General features: G+C 36.9%; 2 protein-coding genes across 4 annotated transcripts in view; both read left to right on the top strand.

Moving 5' to 3' along the window:
• The window catches only part of LOC110051163 (protein timeless homolog), a 38,878-nt gene that overhangs the window by 3,728 nt on the left and 14,814 nt on the right, over positions 1-20,336 (top strand). For 2 of the 3 annotated variants that reach the window (XM_020757166.2, XM_020757163.2), the window contains 23 exons: positions 44-145; positions 4,874-4,914; positions 7,312-7,372; positions 8,006-8,059; positions 8,589-8,653; positions 9,026-9,094; positions 9,614-9,702; positions 11,259-11,367; positions 13,481-13,550; positions 13,666-13,727; positions 14,183-14,233; positions 14,344-14,448; positions 14,809-14,912; positions 15,525-15,603; positions 15,777-15,867; positions 16,281-16,326; positions 16,489-16,642; positions 17,049-17,129; positions 17,417-17,517; positions 18,122-18,175; positions 18,344-18,410; positions 18,842-19,043; positions 20,175-20,320. In XM_020757166.2, the coding sequence (XP_020612825.2) occupies positions 44-145; positions 4,874-4,914; positions 7,312-7,372; positions 8,006-8,059; positions 8,589-8,653; positions 9,026-9,094; positions 9,614-9,702; positions 11,259-11,367; positions 13,481-13,550; positions 13,666-13,727; positions 14,183-14,233; positions 14,344-14,448; positions 14,809-14,912; positions 15,525-15,603; positions 15,777-15,867; positions 16,281-16,326; positions 16,489-16,642; positions 17,049-17,129; positions 17,417-17,517; positions 18,122-18,175; positions 18,344-18,410; positions 18,842-19,043; positions 20,175-20,320 (2,003 nt within the window). The remainder of the gene's footprint in view (positions 1-43; positions 146-4,873; positions 4,915-7,311; positions 7,373-8,005; positions 8,060-8,588; positions 8,654-9,025; positions 9,095-9,613; positions 9,703-11,258; positions 11,368-13,480; positions 13,551-13,665; positions 13,728-14,182; positions 14,234-14,343; positions 14,449-14,808; positions 14,913-15,524; positions 15,604-15,776; positions 15,868-16,280; positions 16,327-16,488; positions 16,643-17,048; positions 17,130-17,416; positions 17,518-18,121; positions 18,176-18,343; positions 18,411-18,841; positions 19,044-20,174; positions 20,321-20,336) is intronic. The other variant, XM_020757164.2, reaches the window with a different exon arrangement.
• On the top strand, positions 1,384-3,202 carry LOC149115545 (uncharacterized). The gene has a single exon (XM_089285029.1). The coding sequence runs from the start codon at positions 1,542-1,544 to the stop codon at positions 2,772-2,774; it is 1,233 nt and encodes a 410-aa protein (XP_089141155.1). The 5' UTR covers positions 1,384-1,541; the 3' UTR covers positions 2,775-3,202.

Here is a 20,336-nt window from a genome sequence, read left to right as displayed (position 1 = left end):
TGATAAAGTGATGATTGTTTTATGCATGTTTAATATTTGTCAGGAATGGGATGACCGCCTAGAAGATGACTCACTGTTGATTGAGAGAATTCTGTTGTTGATAAGAAACATTCTTCACGTACCAGCAAACAAGCAAGCAGAAAAGGTAAATTCTTGTAGAAACCGGAATAAGCTCTGGCAAGATAGGCTGCTGTTCTGAAGTAGACTACCTTTTTGTTTATTTGTTATCATTATTTAGTCCTTTGATCTTGGCAACTTCCAAGACTTGTGTTGCTGCAGTGTTTTTTTATGCAACAGATATAATTGTTTTATTTACTGAGCGTTCAGCAAAGGTAAATCTGCAGAGAAGAAAGCATGATCATGTTGATGTAAGAACATCTGTTTGTTGAAGGCAAGAGTTGTTTCTAAGCCTCCCCAGTGGGAGGGATCATCCCTCATGTCTTTTTCCCTATAATTTGTCTGTTGTTGTTGTTGTCAGATGGCCAAAGAGGTCGACATAGTTATGACAGACATGAGTGTATGATTTATTGATAAAAATAGCGGAGACAATAACAACAGGAACAAAATAAATGGGAACGGGTAACACTGAAATACAATAAACAAACTAAAATAAGCCTAGTGCTAATAAAGAGTAAAACTAAACAAAATAAACTAATTTGGAAAAATAGAAAAACGATCTTTGGTTAAAAATTTGTTTAAAATGAGCTTTCGACTACCAGTCTGTAGTCTTTAATGAGTAATAGATAGAAAGCACGAACGTTAAAATATATACTAAGAAAAGTGTGAAAAAACAAAATTTATAATAAAAACAATAAAAATGCTTGTGTGCGAGTAAAAATGCTAATGTGAAGTTCAAAATAAAATTGAATATTGTCTTGGTAATTGTTTCGCATTATTGTCAGCATGGTTTGTAATAGCTGTGTGCCAGGATTCCAAAGCTTTTCTAACACAGAAATTTCCCTTGTCAATCACGCGTGCATTGTCAAAGTCGATGGAATGGTCGTTCAACCAGGCATGTGAAGCAATGTTGGAACCTTTTTTAAAGGTTTTTGTGTTTCTAATATGTTTTTTCTTCCTTGTTTGTAAACATCTACCAGTCCCACCGATATAACTCCATGGACAATCAGCGCATGGGATCTTGTAAACGACATTTGTTTGTAGTTCTGCGGGTGGTCTTGATTTCGGAGAAACGAACTCTTGTTGTAATGTCTTAAGGGGTCTGCTTGTAGTTTGTATTCCATTGTTTCTTAGAAGTCTTGAGAGAGGTTCAGTAGGCCTTTGATGTAAGGTAAAACTGCGAAGCCAACGTGTAAGTCAGAAGGATCAGCCCATCCAAAGAACATTCCAACCGATTCTTCTGGAGATGGTGTGATTACCGGGGGTGGGCCATCGTCTCCTGTATTGGTTCTGCTCTCTATAACACATCCAAATTTCTCACCGACATCCTGGCACCTATCCAGAACTGTAATGGCTACTCTGTCTCCAACTCAAGTGAATTTGTTGACCAAGTCGCCAATCTAGAAATTTCTGATGACGAAGCCATGGTTTCTTTTGATGTCGTCTCACTCTTTACTGTCATCCCAGTTAAGAAAGCTTGTGAATACATCAGAAGAAAACTCAATGAAGATACAACCTTACATCTAAGAAGCAGCCTCACTACAGATGATATTGTTTCTCTTCTGGACTTTACTCTTTCAAACAATTACTTCGTTTACAATGACTCCATCTACAAACAGATTCATGGTTACGCAATGGGCAGCCCTGTTAGCCCTGTTGTTGCAAATCTCTGCTTGGAGATAATCGAGGAAACAGCCATCACTGCCTCCTCGACACCTCCAAAAATCTGGAAGCGTTACGTCGACGATAGTTTTGTTATAATAAAGAAACATTCTGTCACATCCTTTCATGACACTCTTAACTCAATTGACCCAAAGATAGCCTTTACCATTGAACATGAGAATAATGGACAGATACCCTTCGTAGACACCCTGTTATCCAGGAACAACGGTGTCATAACCATCGATGTTTACAGGAAGTCTACTCACACAGACCGATGTCTGGATTTTTATTCACACCACGAAATGAAACACAAGCTGAGTACTGCCACCACTCTCCTGAATCGTGCTTCTAATCTCCCAAGTACCCCAGAGGGAAAAGCGAAAGAATTAATCCACGTCACTGATGCTCTGAAATCGAATAGCTACCCACTATCGGTCATATCTAACATCCTGAAGAGGAAACCACCCCCGGTAATCACACCATCTCCAGAAGAATCGGTAGGAATGTTCTTTGGATGGGCTGATCCTTCTGACTTACACGTTGGCTTCGCAGTTTTACCTTACATCAAAGGCCTAACTGAACCTCTCTCAAGACTTCTAAGAAACAATGGAATACAAACTACAAGCAGACCCCTTAAGACATTACAACAAGAGTTTGTTTCTCCGATATCAAGACCACCTGCAGAACTACAAACAAATGTCGTTTACAAGATCCCATGCACCGATTGTCCATGGAGTTATATCGGCAAGACTGGTAGATGTTTACAAACAAGGAAGAAAGAACATATTAGAAACACAAAAACCTTTAAAAAAGGTTCCAACATTGCTTCACATGCCTGGTTGAATGACCATTCCATCGACTTTGACAATGCACGCGTGATTGACAAGGGAAATTTCCGTGTTAGAAAAACTTTGGAATCGTGGCACACAGCAATTACAAACCATACTGACAATAATGCGAAACAATTACCAAGACAATATTCAATTTTATTTTGAACTTCACATTAGCATTTTTACTCGCACACAAGCATTTTTATTGTTTTTATTATAAATTTGGCTTTTTCACACTTTTCTTAGTATATATTTTAACGTTCGCACTTTCTATCTATTACTCGTTAAAGACTACAGACTGGTAGTCGAAAGCTTGTTTTAAACAAATTTTTAACCAGAGATCATTTTTCTATTTTTCCAAATGTCTTATCCTGGTTACTCATCTATTTTTAAAATAAACTAACTTAGCTAAGAAATAACAAAGTAATTTGGTGCAAATAACAAGACAATTGCAATAGGAGGATTGCATGACAAAAATAAAGAAACAGGAAATTGTGTGACAAAAACTGTCAACATTTGTAGAGTATTACATGAAATAAAGAAACGAACTAAACCCAAAGCCTTAAAGAAAAGTACAAATAAAAAAAAAATAATGCATTACATACCAAGGGTTATTGAGAATATAGCATTCAAACTAAACCAGTGCTTGACTTGTGAACTTGAGTATAGACCAGAATAAACCAACTGAATCAACTGAATTTGCTGAACAAATGGTTGCCAATTTATAACAGATTTGAGGAAACTGTAGGAATAACTCTAAACCAAATAAGGCTAGGGAGTGTATTTGTTGCCCACGAATACAGGATTTACCTAAGGGAACTAGGAGGTAACTTCTCCTACACAACAGGATTTAGCTAAGAGATGTGTGTGGGAATGAATCACCAACACATACCAAAATGAGGTGTGTAAGGAAACAAACTAATGTAGGAAAATAACCCAAATAGTAAGAAGAAGAATACCACAATACTAATAAAAAATAATTTGAAAATTAGATCTGAAAATGAATTAAGTGACTTTGTCACATTGTTTTTTTTTCTTTCACATTTTTATTTCCATTCAGGCTTACATCAATTTGTGGGGGAAAAAAAAACAAAGGCTAGAAATTAATAAATGGCTATTAAGTTTACATCAGTAGCTTACGTTATACTACAAGTGACAAAAAAGAAAACTACACAAGAAAAAAAACAACAACAACAAAAGACACAAAAAAATGAAAGAATGAATAACTTTGTAATTACAGAGAGCGCACAATCTAAATTATTTCTTTGGTTACTATATTAAGTATTTAATCTATCAACATATTGATTTGATTTCTGGCCAGGGCTAAATATCCAATTTTTTTTTTTCAAAATAATCCTTATTTATTTTACGTTCAGTTTCGTATTTTGTTCTATTTTGTTTTGATAACCTTAGGATGTATTTGGTTTCTTCTGCAGTCCCACAAAAACAGCTATTCAACAATAATAAAGTAATTCAGTAATTTTGTTGGAGGGCATTGCTTAGACATTATACCAAATATAACATTCTGCAATGAAAGACGAACCTGTTGATTTGACAAAAGGCACCAATAAGATTCAAAATCGTTCCAAAATCGCCTTGAGTAAGGGCATTGGTAAAGGATATGGTACAAAGTTTCTGGTGTGGCCTCACAAAAAGTACGAACATTGTCTGTTCTGTAACCAATTTTGAATAATTTTTTATTTGTGTAGAGTATGTTGTTAACCACTTTATACTGGAAAGCCTTAACATAAGATTCAAGTGCAACAGAGTGAGGTAACAGAAAAAATTCTCTCAAATGGTCATCCGAAAGGTTAAAATCGCTTTTCCGTTTATGGATAATGTTCAGAGGCTGTGCCTTTTCCACGACAAGTAGCGAATAATAATCTTTTGATTTCTTTTTCATCACATCAAAGATGTTGTTATGAACTGGAAATGAAGGACAGGTTAATGGCGGGGGAGTGTAACCGCCTTTTAAAAAGTCAGGTACAGAGTGTCAAAGGCCTACCCATTGAAGAATGTTGATTTTACTATTTTTTTTGCAAAATAGCCGAAAGAGTCATTACTGCTTAGATTAAATAAGAGATTATTTACATAGACAATTCCAGATTCATAATAATTTTTAAAATATACCGGTTTTTTATCCATTATTTTATTTTAATTTGTCAGTTGTGCAATCTTTTGGAAGCCAGCTCAATGTGGTTCTCTGTCAGCAACAAGATTTCTTGGCTAAAACCCTGTGTTGTTGTTGTTGTTTTTTATTCTAGAGAACAGATGATGATGCTAGTATTCACGACCAGGTTATATGGTTAGTTGAAATGTTTCACACATGCTGTACTCTGGAGTGTTCTTGATCTTCAAGGATAGACCATCTTAACAATCAGCTGCTATCCAGATTATGTCTGGCAAGACCTTCAAATAAATTTTATCCTTATATACTGCATTATATACTGCTGATATATCATATATCATTATTGTCTTGTGATGATTGAGTGATTTTGGAGTACTGGCCCCACAGTTATAATCATGTGCCTGTTCCAAATTGTGAGTGCCAACAGGCAATTATTGTCCTTTTCCCCACAGGGGGAAAAGAAGTCCATTCCAAACCCACTATTTCAACATCTGAATGGCAGGGCAGTAGAAAATAGTTTGGAATAGCAATGTGTCAGTGATAAATATGAAATAAATAATTGACATGCACCTGACATATGGAATGTAATGGTTTATGAAACAAGAGCCAGAACACATAGTACAAGCTTAAAGTGCAATAAAAAGGTTCAATTACAGTGTTCCAGCCTCATTGTGGGATGTTTTTAAACCCAACCTGAAGAGCTCAAAATAAACAGGATTTTGTTTAAGCCAATATTACACACTCCAAAAGTGCATCGGGAATACCACATGTAATCAGTTTAACTTGAGAATTTGAGTTCGAGACTTGCACTGAAATTACATCTTTTTTGCCCTCATGGTCTTGTCCGTTGCTTTCCTAGGGTCTTATTAATAATAAGGTAGTCACAATAGTAAGGCTGTTATGATGGTACCTGCGATACATACACAAGGGAAACTAACATAAGTTCCAAATAGCAGTGAATTGAGAATAATGAAGCTTGAAAGAGCTGATCATAAATGACTGAAAAAACAAGGGAAAAGCCAGGGTAATTGGATTTCAATTGAAATATTGATTTTACTTCATCATCATTATCATCATCATCGTCATCATCATCATCATGGGGCAGATCTAGGGGGGTTCGGGGTTTGGTTTAACCCCCTAAATTAAAAGAGATGAGAAATTATAACATGCTGACTGGGCCCCAGAATGTAGGAAATCTCTTTCCCAGAACCTCAATTTTCCCAGGGAGGATTACCCCACATCCCCTTACAGGGAACTGCCTTCCACAGTTCATATCTTCAACCCCCTCAGCAGGTCTTTTTGCAGGGTGCAGGGTGCAGGTTGCAGGTTGAAATTTAATTATAACTGGAAAACCGCTGGCACTTAAAAGAAACATACAGGTGGTAGACTTACCATGACTGATGCTGTTTACAATCATTCAGAAGGTGGCTTCCACCTAAGTGCCAAACCTGCCGAAACGATGGGAGGAGAGTATATTACTATGATTTTAAGCCTGCAATGAATTATTGTTTTTGAAGAAACATCTGAAATATCATCTGAAATATCTGCTGAATTGGGTTTCTTCCCTGTGAGTACCAAAATGAAAGCACACTGAGCTTGTGCTAGTATATTCCGACGGTTAAAACCTTATATTATTTCATTTCTTTATTTATTTGCTTCATTTGTGATGGCAATCTTTTGTTGTTAAGGGAAGTGTAGCTTACAGTTCTTGTTGATGCTACGCCTAGAGATTTCGAACTCACGCTCTGTTGAAGAGACTCAAGGAGCCTGTTGAGTATTGAAAGATCAAGCAAGGTTCGACTAGAAAAATAAATTAAAATACATGTGAAGAAGAACCAAGCGATAAGAAAAATACAGGACAGAATATAAAGACTTACAAATGTTTCCTGACTGTAGTGATGATGGTGAAGCCAGGTAGAGTATAGATTCCGAAACAGTATTAACTTGAAGCTATAGAAAACGTTGAAAAGGTTGGTGCGCTAGGAAACCATAGCATTTAAATAGTCCTAATTTGCATACATAAATGGCAAGCTAAAATAAAAATTCGCTTGTGGAGTCCTATAGGAAGACCCAAGCCAATTCTGGAATCGATGGAAACATCTGTGGAGCGGCCATTCAGATGGCTTTGAAGAGATTTCACTGGTTTCAGCGTGTCAATCGATAACTACTTATAGCGGATCGATCGTGTTTTCACTATGTGAAAGATGCGAACTACTTTAGGTAAGAACCCCTGACAAGTATATAGGTTATTAATTATTTTTATTGCCAGTGGTTTTCCAGTTATAATTAAATTGCAACCTGCACCCTGCAAAAAAGACCTGCCGCAACCCCCTTATCGAAAATCCTGTATCCGTTCCAGTCATCGACTCCATCATTATCAGCCTAATCATTGTCACCCTCATCAACAGCATCCTCCTGTTGGCATGACCATTGCTGTAGGCTTCCAGATCTTGTTTAATTTCAGCTAAAATCTCACTCCCTGGTGTTTTTCCACTAGGTGTGGTGTGATACCTTCTTCTTCACCACAACTTCTCCAGTAGTATTTTTATCTTGCTTCTTATTTTGCTTGCACAGGAATCTCCACAGCAATGGAATAGATGATCTTCTGCTCTTCATAGCAAGTTCTCCAGATGAGGTGGGTTGTAAATTATTTAGTATACTGTATTTCCTTAATGAAGAACCCTTGGTGTTTATGTCAGTGTTCATGTTTTTCCTTGTCAGTTCCCATAATTTAAATTAATGTTTCCTATTCTTTGTTATTTAAATTACACCTTACCTGACGTGAATTCAATATTGAGACAAATATTGGCTACAATAGCCATCTTCATGTAGGGCACTCAGGCACTGTCAAATGATTGCAATCATTAATTACAGCGTTGATGTTTTTTTTACTGTTAAAGTACTTGGGATTGAGGATCATTATGTTGACGTCCATTCCTTAGTCTTGATATTGTTAGAATACCTATAATTAGTGTATTTCATGACTGTATTTGTTATAACTTGACCTTTTCAGAATTCCTATTTTCAGAAGTCCTACTTATTACTAGTGCACTTATCACTACTTATCACTCATCACATGTGTTTGTTAATATAAATTTTTTCTTTCTTTATTTTGAGACTTAAAGTATTATTTATTTATTTATTTATTTATTTATTTATTACCATTTCTGCCTCAATTATTGTAATCTAGATGCAGGTATAGTGTAAATTATATTATTTTGCAATTTGTAATGGAAATCAATAATAATAAACTGTAAACTGTTTACAGAGACGATGGAGTATGCACATTTTGGAAATTGTTTCATTGATGTTGAGAGAGCAGGTTGGTTTTAATCTATGGTAGTAAATGCAGACTTGCTTGAGATTCTCCAGAGACTTGAGTTTCATTAAGGGCTGGGTACCAGGAAAATTGACAAGCTGTAAGGACGATTTGACCATCTAGAGGAAAGTTTTTGTTTCAAAGAAGTTCCCTTCAAAAACTTTTTGCCTGCCTGTAAAAAACAAATTGCCCTCCCGCTGAAAACATTAATGAAACCCTGCAGACTACAGAGGTCTAAAGAAGAAACAAATAATATATACTTTGTAAAAGGTCTTTAACTATAAGACCTTGTAATATTATAGTAGTTTTCCCTGAAATCTGTGCAAAGTATTTTCCAATGATTTACAATGTCAGAAATTGTGAAATTGCCCAGGAAAAAACACATCTCAAAGTGCACAAATTGCATGTCCAGTGGCAAGCAAATTAACTATGACAGTAGAATATCTATTATTGTATAGTCAAGAATAGCGGATTACCTCACCAATAAGTGGTCACAGTTTGCCATATTTATGACCAGATAACTGTATTGTAGAATCCAGAAAGTTTGGCAAAAGCTGGTGAAGGAAGATCAAGAACTGAAAAGAAAGATGATGAAAGGTAGTGAAATTATTAAATGACTGACAGTTACAATGTGTTCTAATTATTGTACAAACAAAATATTTTCAATGACACCCTTAACCATCACACTGAAGGGAAGTCCAATAAGCTGGTGTGCATGCAGACTGTTCTGAACTTGACATTGTCTTGAGCACTGCAGGTTTAAACAAAAGTAACAGTTCAGCCTTGTAAGGAACCTAAGTTTGAAAACCGACTTCAACCATCTTTTCGGGATGAGGAAAGAACCAGGCTATAGCTAAGTTAGCCAGAATGAAATTCACTGTTTTCGTTCAAACAACACAGCATCAACTCATTATTATAATTATAATATTTTATATTTAACTTTGCTGTTTTCTTAAATTCTTATGACAGACAACTTGAAATCATTCGCCAGCAAGAGCTTGCAGAGAAACTTAATAATGCAAGAAAGTTTTCTGGCAGGTAGGCCATTTTTATTTAAAAATTATCAAGTAAACTTTTTTGGATTATAGAGTGCATCAAGGGCTACAAACAAATTCCTAGAAACATTACATTGGAAAAGATCTGCTGAGCCTCCTGTAGTAGTCAAAGGCTATTTAAAGCTAAAAAAAAAGGAAATTTTGAGTAGAACTGAAGTAGTGAACATGAATAGCCAAGTAATCTCTTGGTTGGTACAAAACCTTGGGAGCATTGTTATGTTACCTACTAGATATGGATATGGTAGTATATTTCTAAAGTTGCTAACCCAGTCAAAGTAGCCAGTAATACAAGCAAGAAAGGCTGACCCCCTGCAGTAGATATTCATTTATTGGAAGGGCTACCAAATTTGAGACTCCAGTCACCTTTATCCTTCAGCTATGTTAAAGTAACAATGTACTTATTTTTTTAAAACATGATTTAGTTCACTATTAAAATCATGGTTAGTTGTCAGCCAATGATTAGGTTGCAAATGTTACTGACAAAATTTACCACCCAACACAGACATTCCAGATTTGGAGGAACATTCTATGTCCAGAACATGAAATCCATAAATGACCAGAATCAGCTAATATATCACAGACCTCTTGCTGGTGAGTAGTGGTACCTTGTACTCAGTTGAATTTGCCAGGATGAACTGACGTATGATAGCAAATCCATAATAAACATTGTCATGTTTTTTTGTTTTTATTTTAAGTACTCTAATTTTGATCATGTATTGTAAGGGATTGAACCTCCTATTTGAGGCATTAAAATAAACTAATTCATGGAATTGCTGGTTGTTCAACTCACCACGCTTATAGAATTGTGTGGGTAAATCAGTCTAGCCTGGTGTAAATTGTCACCAATAAGTAGCACCGTCATAAAAAGCTCTGTACCTGAGGTTGCTTCCACTGCCATTTGTGACCTTTGTAGGAATGACTCCTTTGTTCATTGTGTGACCAAACTGGGAGAAATGACAATAGTATGAGGGGCTCTTGGTATAGGAGCAAGCTAGATATAAAAAATACATATTAGTCAGCCAGTTCATTTCATCCTCCTTTGAAGTAGAGTCCATGTAAATCAAGTGACTATAATATTTTAACCACCTATTAAATTTTTGTTATGCTCTGTGACCGACCAGGTCCTTTTACAGTTGTATTACTCACTAATTTATCCCTTCTTGACTTATAGTTTAATAACTTGGGGGAATACATATCAAACAACTCTTTTACCTCTTATCATCTTACAAAAAAAGCAGTCAGAATAATGACATTCTCAGAATATAATTCCCACTCTAGTCCACTCTTTCAGACATTAAAAATACTTAAAGTGACTTAATATATTTATATAGTGCTTTATTTATGTACGACTATCACTCTAATAGACTGCCATTAATTTTTGACAATTTCTTTAAGAGTATCAACAAAGTGCATCAATATCAAACCAGACTGGCGAGTAAGATTTCATACTATCTGCCAAAAGCTAGGACTAATTATGGCAAATTTAACATTCGTTTTTTCGGTGCTAAAGTTTGGAATTCCATTGATGACTCACTTAAATCTAAGAGTTGTGCTTGCTTCAAAAATCTCTTAAAAGAATTGATTATCTCCAACTACTGACTGGTACATTGATGTACTTTAATTTTTCATTTTTTGTGTGTGTGTGTGTGCACACTCATTTTTTTCTTTTTTCGTTCTCTGTATGTGTGTGTGTCTGCGTGTGTGTGTGAATGAAATCGTGTCCTGTTTTGTTTTTTATATATATGTATATATATATATTCTGTAACTTTATTGCAATATTTTTTTCTGCTTGGCCCAGCCACTTAGCTCAATTAGCCTTAGCTATTTCTAAGTGGCTGTGCTCTGTTTTTCATTATTTTTTCACATTGCATGTATTTATTTTTATTGTAAAATTTTTCTGGGCACGAAATAAAGATTGTTGTTGTTGTTGTTGTTGTGGTGGGGCTACCACTTGTCCAAGCACCACTGAAAAGTTGTAGGGGCATTGCTTAACCCAAAGGGTAAGGTAAACTCAAAGGAGTGCAAAGAAAATCTGTTTTCCAGAATATACGTGAATGTACTATTTTGACTATCACAGTTGTGCAACACTGAATAATTCTACATGTTCAACATTCACTTTCTCTGACGGTGTTTTCTTTGTCACTTAGAGGTGAAAAATATGACTTTTGACCACAATAAAACAGCACCAAAGAAGAGGAAAAAACAACTGCCTGCAAAGGAAATGGGAGAAGAGAGGAGATCCACATTGAGCATAAGGTATACAATGTCTTATGATATGACTGCAGCAGCCTGGCCAAGTGGTTAGAACTACAGACATGACATCTGGAGGTTGCAAATCCTGTTTTTACCACTTCCTGTGGTTGCTACTGTTTGAAGTTCAACTCCTTGGCTACCCTTGTGAATGGTGGACTGATTTACCTCCTGCTCTTTGGGATTTTTAACTATTTACGGTGTTAGGTTACATTTTTTTATTAAATCCATTTTGAAATCACTGGCTATCCTTGCAATCTGATTGGCTCTCAGTGGTGCGATTTATTCACGAATCGCACTATTTTTTGCTCTAAATCGCATCTTTTTCTCAGCTATTGAGAATGGGACAGTAAAACAAAACAACAAATCAGACTTCAATATTAGTTTAAAGTAAACAATAAAATTTCAGGAAAATGAAAGGCAAAAAGCCATTGTGTGGATAATTTAGCAACTAGTATTGCCAAAACTCTGTTGTTATTGTGTGTTTTTTTCCAAAAAACTTGACGAATGTAATTAATTACAGTTTCTAAATGACGATTATCAGCTCCTTCAGGCTGAACACCAACTTTAATGGAAGTTTCCAACTTTCAGTGTCCATTTTGACGAATATTTTGGCGATTTTTCTTCAACATCTGCTCAAGATCCGTATGATACCGAGTCCAGTAAAACATAAACAAACGAAAACCACTCAACAACAAATTCAGGGCCATCTCAAGAAGGTAGATGTTTCCAGGTTTCTGGTAGTTTCAAACGAAGCAACAAAAGAGCTCAACTCTGTCGCTGTGAATAAACATAGTCAAAATACGCCCCGCTCCACAAAACAGTGAATGAATGAATGTCTTACGAAGCTGGTGTTAGTCCCGCCATCTTGGAAATATCTTGAAACAAATGGCGCCGCAAGAACTTGACAAGGTCCTGAGTATTGAGTCCTTCGCCAAGGTCACAAAAAGAAACGGAGATGATAACGAGCTGGACTCCCTTAAAATCATGCCATTAAACGGTATGAAAGAAAAAAAACGTACCATCCACTGGGCATCGTGCACTCGAGGGAGTTTCACAACTCAAAAGAAATCCATCGCAGAATTACGCAGGATGCACCTTCAAATTCCTTCTCCAAAGACAATGAAAAGTCTCAGCCTCAACCACAGAAGAAAGAAAGACTTTCCATCATTGATTCAACCGACGAGAATTGAACTTTTATACCTGAAGCAGACTATTTTCGTTCTGACTTCAAAACCGCTTGTTTCTTTGTCATGCTCGGATGAGTTTTTGGCACATGACATCGTTTTGCATACTAAATGAGACGTAAAGGCATTTCCGGTTCCGCTTTTTTTTTAACAAACTGGCTACTGGAACAATACACCAAAAGTCTGAAAATTAAGGCGATAAAATTGTGCGATTTCAAAATGGATCTAATAAAGTGGCAATTGAACTTCATGTCGTGCAATTTTGATCTGAAATCATACTTGTGATTTCAAATCGAACTTGCGCTGCGCGCTCGTTCGATTTTGAAATCACGCGTATGATTTCAGACCAAATTGCACTCCACTCAGTTCAATTACCATTATAAATGTGTTTGCATTGGCCCTGAAAAGCCCTGTTGATGAAGAGGTTTTTAAGGTATTTTAGAATTAATTATCAGGGCTGTCATAAAGGGCGATAACCTTCAACACCTGTTAATGCTGAGTATGTTTAGTGGGTCCTTGATGTTACAGGGCTTGAAAAAAGTGTTTTCCAGTTGTCTGGGACTAGTAGATTTTGTTGTGGGGTAAGTAACTCTTCATTCTCACTTGTTCAATGGGCAAGGGCACGGGCAGGTTGTCTGCCAACTAAATGCAAGAGAGGTTAACTAAGACTTGCCCAGGACAAGCAGAATTTGAGAGTTGTTTGGCTGCAGGGCAAGCTGGAATTCAAGTTTTTTTCAAGCCCTCTGCTAAAGTGAAATTCCTTGTTGTTGATTCAAGTCACCCAGAAAGTAACTAGTTTGTTATGGGTGTGAAGATAAAGGCAAGAGGTTACTCAAAGCTTAATGACAGCCTGGTATTTATGTAATGATGTAATGCAAGCATGCCACGTAGCTGATTGGACATTTACTAACTACTGCTTATTGTTTTTTTAGGCTCTTTCTAAAGAACTTTTGTACAGAGTTTTTACAAAATTGCTACAATCCACTTATGAACATAGTTAAGGTCAGTAATAATTATCTGTCAAATATGGGCAGACATTTGTAACCCCTGCAAACATTTTGTTTTGTGGCTTACAGTATGTGAACATGAAATATCTGACAATTATTGTATTCATTAGGATAATATTAAACATGGGAGATCCCAAGAGAATGATGAAACATACTTCTTATGGGCCATGAGGTATGAGACTCTAGGTTTTTTTTCATTGACAGGCCACTCTGGAGAGAAGTGTGTAAAATGAATGTCACAGTAGTGGATGTCTGAAATTATAATTATAATTGTTGTACTGCAGCACCAAACCTGTAATCATCTATCTGCTTTTGACAATACTTTTGTCTGTGTGTAGTCTCCAGTTATTGCACTGTAGCCAAACTGTTTTTAAGGCAGACGTCTTGAAGTAATGTTTTGGTTAAAAATGTTACAGAGCAGGCAGCAAGGTTTTTTTATCCTGTTTAAGCATACAGTAGTACATGACTACAGTTAAATACACAGTGGGCAAGGCTAAGCAATCTCTGTACTGAAACTAGCAAATACTTCAATCTCCTGCCTTCATTCTTACTGTGCAAGTCATGTTAGGCACGCATCCAAACAAATATGTAGTGACTTGAACAAAATCATTCTTAACTCTTTACTAGGTTTTTCATGGAATTCAGTAGGCACCATGACTTCCGAGTGGATTATATCAGGTAAAAAATATTGAACCTCCCTGGCACTGTCATGTTCATTGCCTTGCATATCATTTCTTTTCAGTTGTCTAAACAACTGCTGTTCATTTTTGTTTTGTTCATTATTTCAGTGAGACACTGAGTGTGGTGACTTTTACTGACCTGCTAAACATTATCATCAAATTTTATGATGGCTTAGAATCAAACAAAAGTGAAGCATTCATTTGGGGGCGGAGGTAAGAATATTATACTGTCATGCTGGAATATTAACATGGGCAGGGTATTTAATGCCAGGACTTTCTTTTACCATGCATATTTTATTCTGTGTAATGTTTCCTTCAAGTTACATTGTGTGACATGTAGCTAGTCTTGGCTGTGAATGTGTGGGATTGTGAGACCATTTTCAAGTTTTTTCAGTAATGTGCAGAATGTACTTGATGTTGTTTTATTCCTCAGTTACTTGCCTCACCCGAACTCATGATTTGTAAATTAATTGATTTTTTTTCTTTGGTTTTAGTTTTATGATTGTAGAAATCTACATACTAAATTGTTCTGTGATTTATTGTAATATTAACTCACTCTAAAAATTTCTTTAGGCTTCACCTTGCAATCCAAGCTTACAAAGAGTTGCTTATGAATGTCATATCCATGGATAACTCTGAGGATGATAATCTGAGTGAAAATGCCAAGATCATTAAAGGTAAAGCTTAGTGTTCACAGCATCATGATGTTAAAACATGTTAAATGTTGAATGTTTAAGGTGGTTGATGTGCTTAGCTACAACTAGCTAGTTCTCAGGCATGCCACTTAAACTGAAAGAAACAAATATTTCAAATAAACATAACAGGCTTAAAAATCCCAACTTGTAAGAGGCAGACAAGTTGTACTTAATAAAGTACCTTACCTTAGTTACCTTAATGTAGTGGCTGGATTAAGCCTTGGTTACTTTTGGCAAATCATATTTTAACGCGTTGATGTCTGTATTTCAAGAACAGTGTGATGATGTCAGAGGGGTTGTTTTTTCCTCTTTCCTTGTTGACCAGTGTTTCTTCTCTGTTATTATTTTCAACTTGGTCATGGATACCTGTGTCATTTAACTGAGCAGGTATCTATTGTTATTTGTATACACATTGCGTATCTAGAGTGTTGTGTGCATGACAGAAAAACATGTGCTCGCCCGCCATGGAGGATAGTTGAAATACAGAGTTGTGTTCTACCAAATGTTTTGGCTTATTGCCTTATGTCACAATAGTATCTTCTGTAGTTAAGTCTTCGTGTTATAATTGTGTACTTTTTGTTCCTGACTCCTCAGGCAACATTTTCTACACACCTGAATATAGGGATACATTTCTATCCCTTCTCCGGAAGTTTAACATGTCCAAACAGACCAAGTATGAATGAGTTTATTAATTCTGTTGAAAGTAATACTTTTCTTAAGTGTATTCATGCAGAATACTTTCTATTGACTAGTATTTTAAACATGATCCAATTATGTTTGAACTGGTTTGGTAGGTTAAAACCTAGTCACTGTTAAATGTGTGTGTAACACGTTTCTTTTCTCAAGGGGCTACCTTAGAGACTTAATTGAAGCTTTTCATATTTTCCTGAAAATGCTGGAAAAGTACTGTGCTGGAAAATCGCACTTGGTTGTACAGGTAAGCCTGTCTTACAAGATGCTTAATGTACTTTTCACAGTCTCCTAAATTTTGAGCTGGTGCAGTAGAAATGCACCAATGATGTCTAGCGTGATACACACAGGGCTCGACTTTCAGGTAAAAACCTAGGGCCAGCTGGTCCCTAAGTTTTCAGATTTAGTCGCCAGCAAAAGTATTTCCATCAGTGAAAAGCATCAAAAGTTAGTCGCCAGTGGGGAAAAAAAAATCGTAGAGCTCTAACACATATTTTGTGGTGTATTAAAAGTAATACCAAAATCTCTAAGAAAAGGCAGCTGAAAATATTTGCTATATTTCCATTTGAAAGTTCAGTGTTTACATGTAACCTCATGTAAAAAGTACAACCAAAAATTATTCATAGAATGTAAAAGGATATCTTTAATTCTGATTTTTAGAAAAAGAAGAAAGTTTCAAAGAAGAAAAAAAGAAATCAGCACTTAGGTAAGTCTAGTTAGCAGACTTGCAAGTCTTTCCAACTTAATAACTCATCATTGAACAAGTATTGCATCTCTTAATTCGCATCAACCTTGTAATCCCAAGAGAACTCGAAGAGATAGATGTTTCTAAGGTGACCCCTTACTCATCTTTCTGGTGTATTTCTAGCAGCCCCTGTAAACCTGACTGCAGAGGAAATTGAGCAGAAGTGGCAGGAGTTAGCTTCTGACCTCTCAGCCATTCTTCAGGGACATGCCGGGGAGATTCCTGAGTCAGCCATACCTTTTGATGCTGCATCTGAAGTCCCAGTTGACGAACAAAAGTGAGTTACTGGAGAGGAGAGACACTTGATGACCCATTTCCATAGTTATATTAGTCTCTACTGAGATAGTGCTCTATACAATGTTGATAATATAAGTAACTTTGCTAAGCCAACCTGCGATTACACTTCGTACTAATATTATTATTGACTCATGTCTCACTTTTTAAAAACAGAATTAATTTGTGAAAAGCTGTGTGGGGGATGGAGAGCCGAAGGATTAGTGGACAAAAAAGACGATGTCTGCAAAAGCTCCATGTCTCTCTTTTAACGTCTATTTCTTGCCTTGCAGTTTAAGTTGAAGCTCGCTCTGTTAAAGTATTGATGTACAATCCCTAGAATAGAGCAGTTAGTCTGAAAATTTAATGGAACAAAGTCTTTACTAAGCATGTTTTTTCTCTTATTTAAGGACAAATGCTCTATCCCAGGTTCAAGGGTTGCTGAGAAATCAGTTGTGTGGGGAAGCTGTGGCATTGCTCAGAGCTGCAAGGTAATGGATGTCACGACCTTACAAGCACTCTAAATAAGGAATTTATAAATCAAATGGGTGAACACCATTAAAATGTTGTAATTAGAAAGCATTAAGACAAGAGTGGATAGCTCAAGGAACTGACGGAAGAGTAACCAGTAATACCTCCCAAGTAAGGAGAATTAAGAAAACCATCAGTCAGAGTAATTTATGTGTTCTTCATGTACCAATGCATTCTCAGAATTATTATTAACTGACATCAGGAGAACAGATTTGTCATTCTAGCTTGCTTTTCATGTTCACTTCAGAGATGTTTGGGCAGACGATGACCACTTTGGATCAGTTGGAATTAGTGCTGAAGATGAATTCATATGCTTGTGTGATATTTTCAAAATGGATCTTCCTTCTGGTGAGTAAATTCCCTTTGCATGCAACATTTGACCTAAGAAACATAAGATGCGTTTTAAATGTACCAGTATCTTCTAACTCTAGACTTGAAATACTCCTATGGGGTCTTGTTTGTTTTTTGTTGGTACAGTCGAACCTCGATTATCCGCACTCGTTGGGACTAGACCAAATAGTCCAGATAATTGAGCATCCAGATAATCGAAAATATGAATATTAATGAAGAACAAAACTGTTTAAATAAAGCAACATTTAATCGAGAAACAACACTTTTACAAATTGTTTGGAAAACAATATTGTCCACTGTATATCTTGAACCACCCAACTCTGAGCCAATCAGAACTCATTCAAGTGTTCTTCATTAGTTACGACGCGTGCGAGCGCTGCTTTTAAAAGCAAAACAAACTCGTTTTTGACTGCACTTTTCAATGCTATAGTTTTAAAAAGAATATTGCTACGGATCTTGATCATGACTAATAAATATTCATGACAACATTGGGACTAGAGAAAAAGTGCGGATAATCAAGGTACGGATAATCGAGGTTCCATTGTACCATTTTGGCAGAGAAAATCAATTTGTAATGCATACTGTTTTGACATTTTTATAGTGGGCATTCCAAATGAAAATGAAGAAGATGAAAGAGAAGAAGAGACAAATCCAGGTCTGTGCTGCATTTTTTTTAAAGCAAAGAACTGATGTCAAAACAGCGTTTGGTCTTTGTTCCTTACAGCTGAATGCTGATCCATTTGTGGCATTAAATCTTGGGAAAAAGGCCAACTGTTTAAGGTTTCTATAATAAATATAGCTGGCTCTTTGTGTCACTCAACAGAAGAGGAAGAGATGGCCGCTGTACAGACAAGTGAAGTGGAGTTTAGCATCCAGGATTTTCTGAACAAGTAAGCTATAAAGTACTTGAGGTACAGCTCTTGAATTATGCAAACACTGGCTTTAGAATGTCGGGCATTTTATACAAACAGCATTACTGATGGCTTTATTCTGTAATTTGTCCAGTGAAAGTCAAGTAAATGACATTCAGGAAACAAATTCTTATCTTAAATAAAGGGATCAAAGAACAATGTTTTGGTCCTTTGGAAATTACAGACATTAATTAATCAGTTGTGTTTAAAGGCGCTATTTCACGGTATGTTGGGTAATTTTTTTGTGATGTTTAAAGTCACCTTCTAGTTGAGGGAAACTAGGAAATAAAAAAAAAAACCAAATGGGTAGCAGTACTTGCGAAATAGCAGGAAACAAGGATTAGGTTTCTTTCAAGTGATTTGATTATCAAAAGGTTAGACTTTCAGACTTGCATTCTGTTGCTTCATAGACTAGCCACTCCTTCCATTCTGCGGCCATATTGCTGGCTACTGAAACACTACAAAGAGAACAAGGAAACAACAAACCATGCAATCGTTAAGATGCTTCACCGAGTAGCTGTGGACCTGAAGACTCCAGCCATGCTGTTCCAGTTGTCCCTGTTTTGCACATTCCAAAAAATTCTGTCTGATCCAGCAGCAAATCAATATAAGGTAAGCTAGCTTATCCTTGTCATTTTAAAACTCCAAAACATTCATTCTCAACCTCAGTTGTTGTGCATTTCTTTCCATGCTTTGTTGTGATTGAACATGAGGACATACTCTCTCAGCAGGCCAGGAGGGCAACTGGTTTTCATAGGCGGGAAAAACTATTTGATCTGATATTCTCTATAAGAAAATTTTCAACTAAGTAGTCAAACCAGCTGGACAAAATCGTCCTTACAGCCGGTCAATTTACCTGGTAGGTGAAGATAAAGTCTGTATACGAGCCAAGGGACTCATCAGGCCAGAGCTTATCCCGGTTGCTGTAGCGTGAAGCGACTAGGAGTATTTTTATTCCCCCCTGGATGGGATGCTGGTCCATCACAGGGTTACCCCAGCATTATAGGTCGCCGGTACCCATTAATACACCTGAGTGGAGAGAGGCACTGTGAGAGTAAAGTGTCTGGCCTAAGAACACAACACAATGTCCATGGCCAGGGCTCTAACCCGGACCGCTCGATCCGCAGACAAGCGCACTAACCATGAGGCCACTATGCCTCCAAACAATCCTTGTCCTCACAACCAGTCAACTTTCCTGGTGCCTAGCCCCTAATGGAACCCCTGCAATCTCTTTTTCTTGATGATTGTTTTTCTGTACTTGAAACTGTATTATCATTTTTGATTGATATGGGAGTACAAAGTACATTGCTAAGTGAATAAAGGAACAAACAAACAAATGACTCCATGAAAAAGGCTTTGTCTTCTTGGTCCGTGCTGTAAGTTGCAGATCCCTTAACCTAATTCAGGCTCTTGGTCAGTTGGGGACAAGCCAAAAAGCGGGGGGGGGGGGGGAGGGGGGGGGGTGACGAGTGGCGCCTGGGAGAGGAAGGGAGAAGGAAGATCTTTCCTCTTCTCTCTCCCAGATCGTGCTCCTCACCCACCCACGTTTTCAATAGAAAGCCTGGAACAGGCTTCAGATCCCCATTGATTTATGGCCCACGTGCTGCGCGCTTTGGCCATAAATCGAAAGGGAATAAACTCTATCCATATTGGGGTAACTTACAGTATGGACCTCCAACGCAGTTAGCTAGCGGTTTTAGCTGTCTAAATGTCAGGTTTCTTATGATTTGCTTTTATGCACAGGAAATGGTCAAGTTTTCTCGCTATATTGTTGCCAAGTTCTTTGAACTGTTGCCAAAGAATCCAGTGCTTCTGGCTGAACTTGTAGTTTGGAAGACTTCCGGAGATTGTTATGAAATAGTCGAAGGTTATGGATCCCTTGCACTGAGGTATGAAACAGCTCTA

The sequence above is a fragment of the Orbicella faveolata genome, unplaced genomic scaffold, assembly GCF_042242905.1.
Source record: "Orbicella faveolata isolate gen_17 unplaced genomic scaffold, um_ofav_v1 contig_13, whole genome shotgun sequence".
Lineage (NCBI taxonomy): Eukaryota > Metazoa > Cnidaria > Anthozoa > Scleractinia > Merulinidae > Orbicella > Orbicella faveolata.
This window is presented reverse-complemented; position numbering and strand designations above follow the sequence as displayed.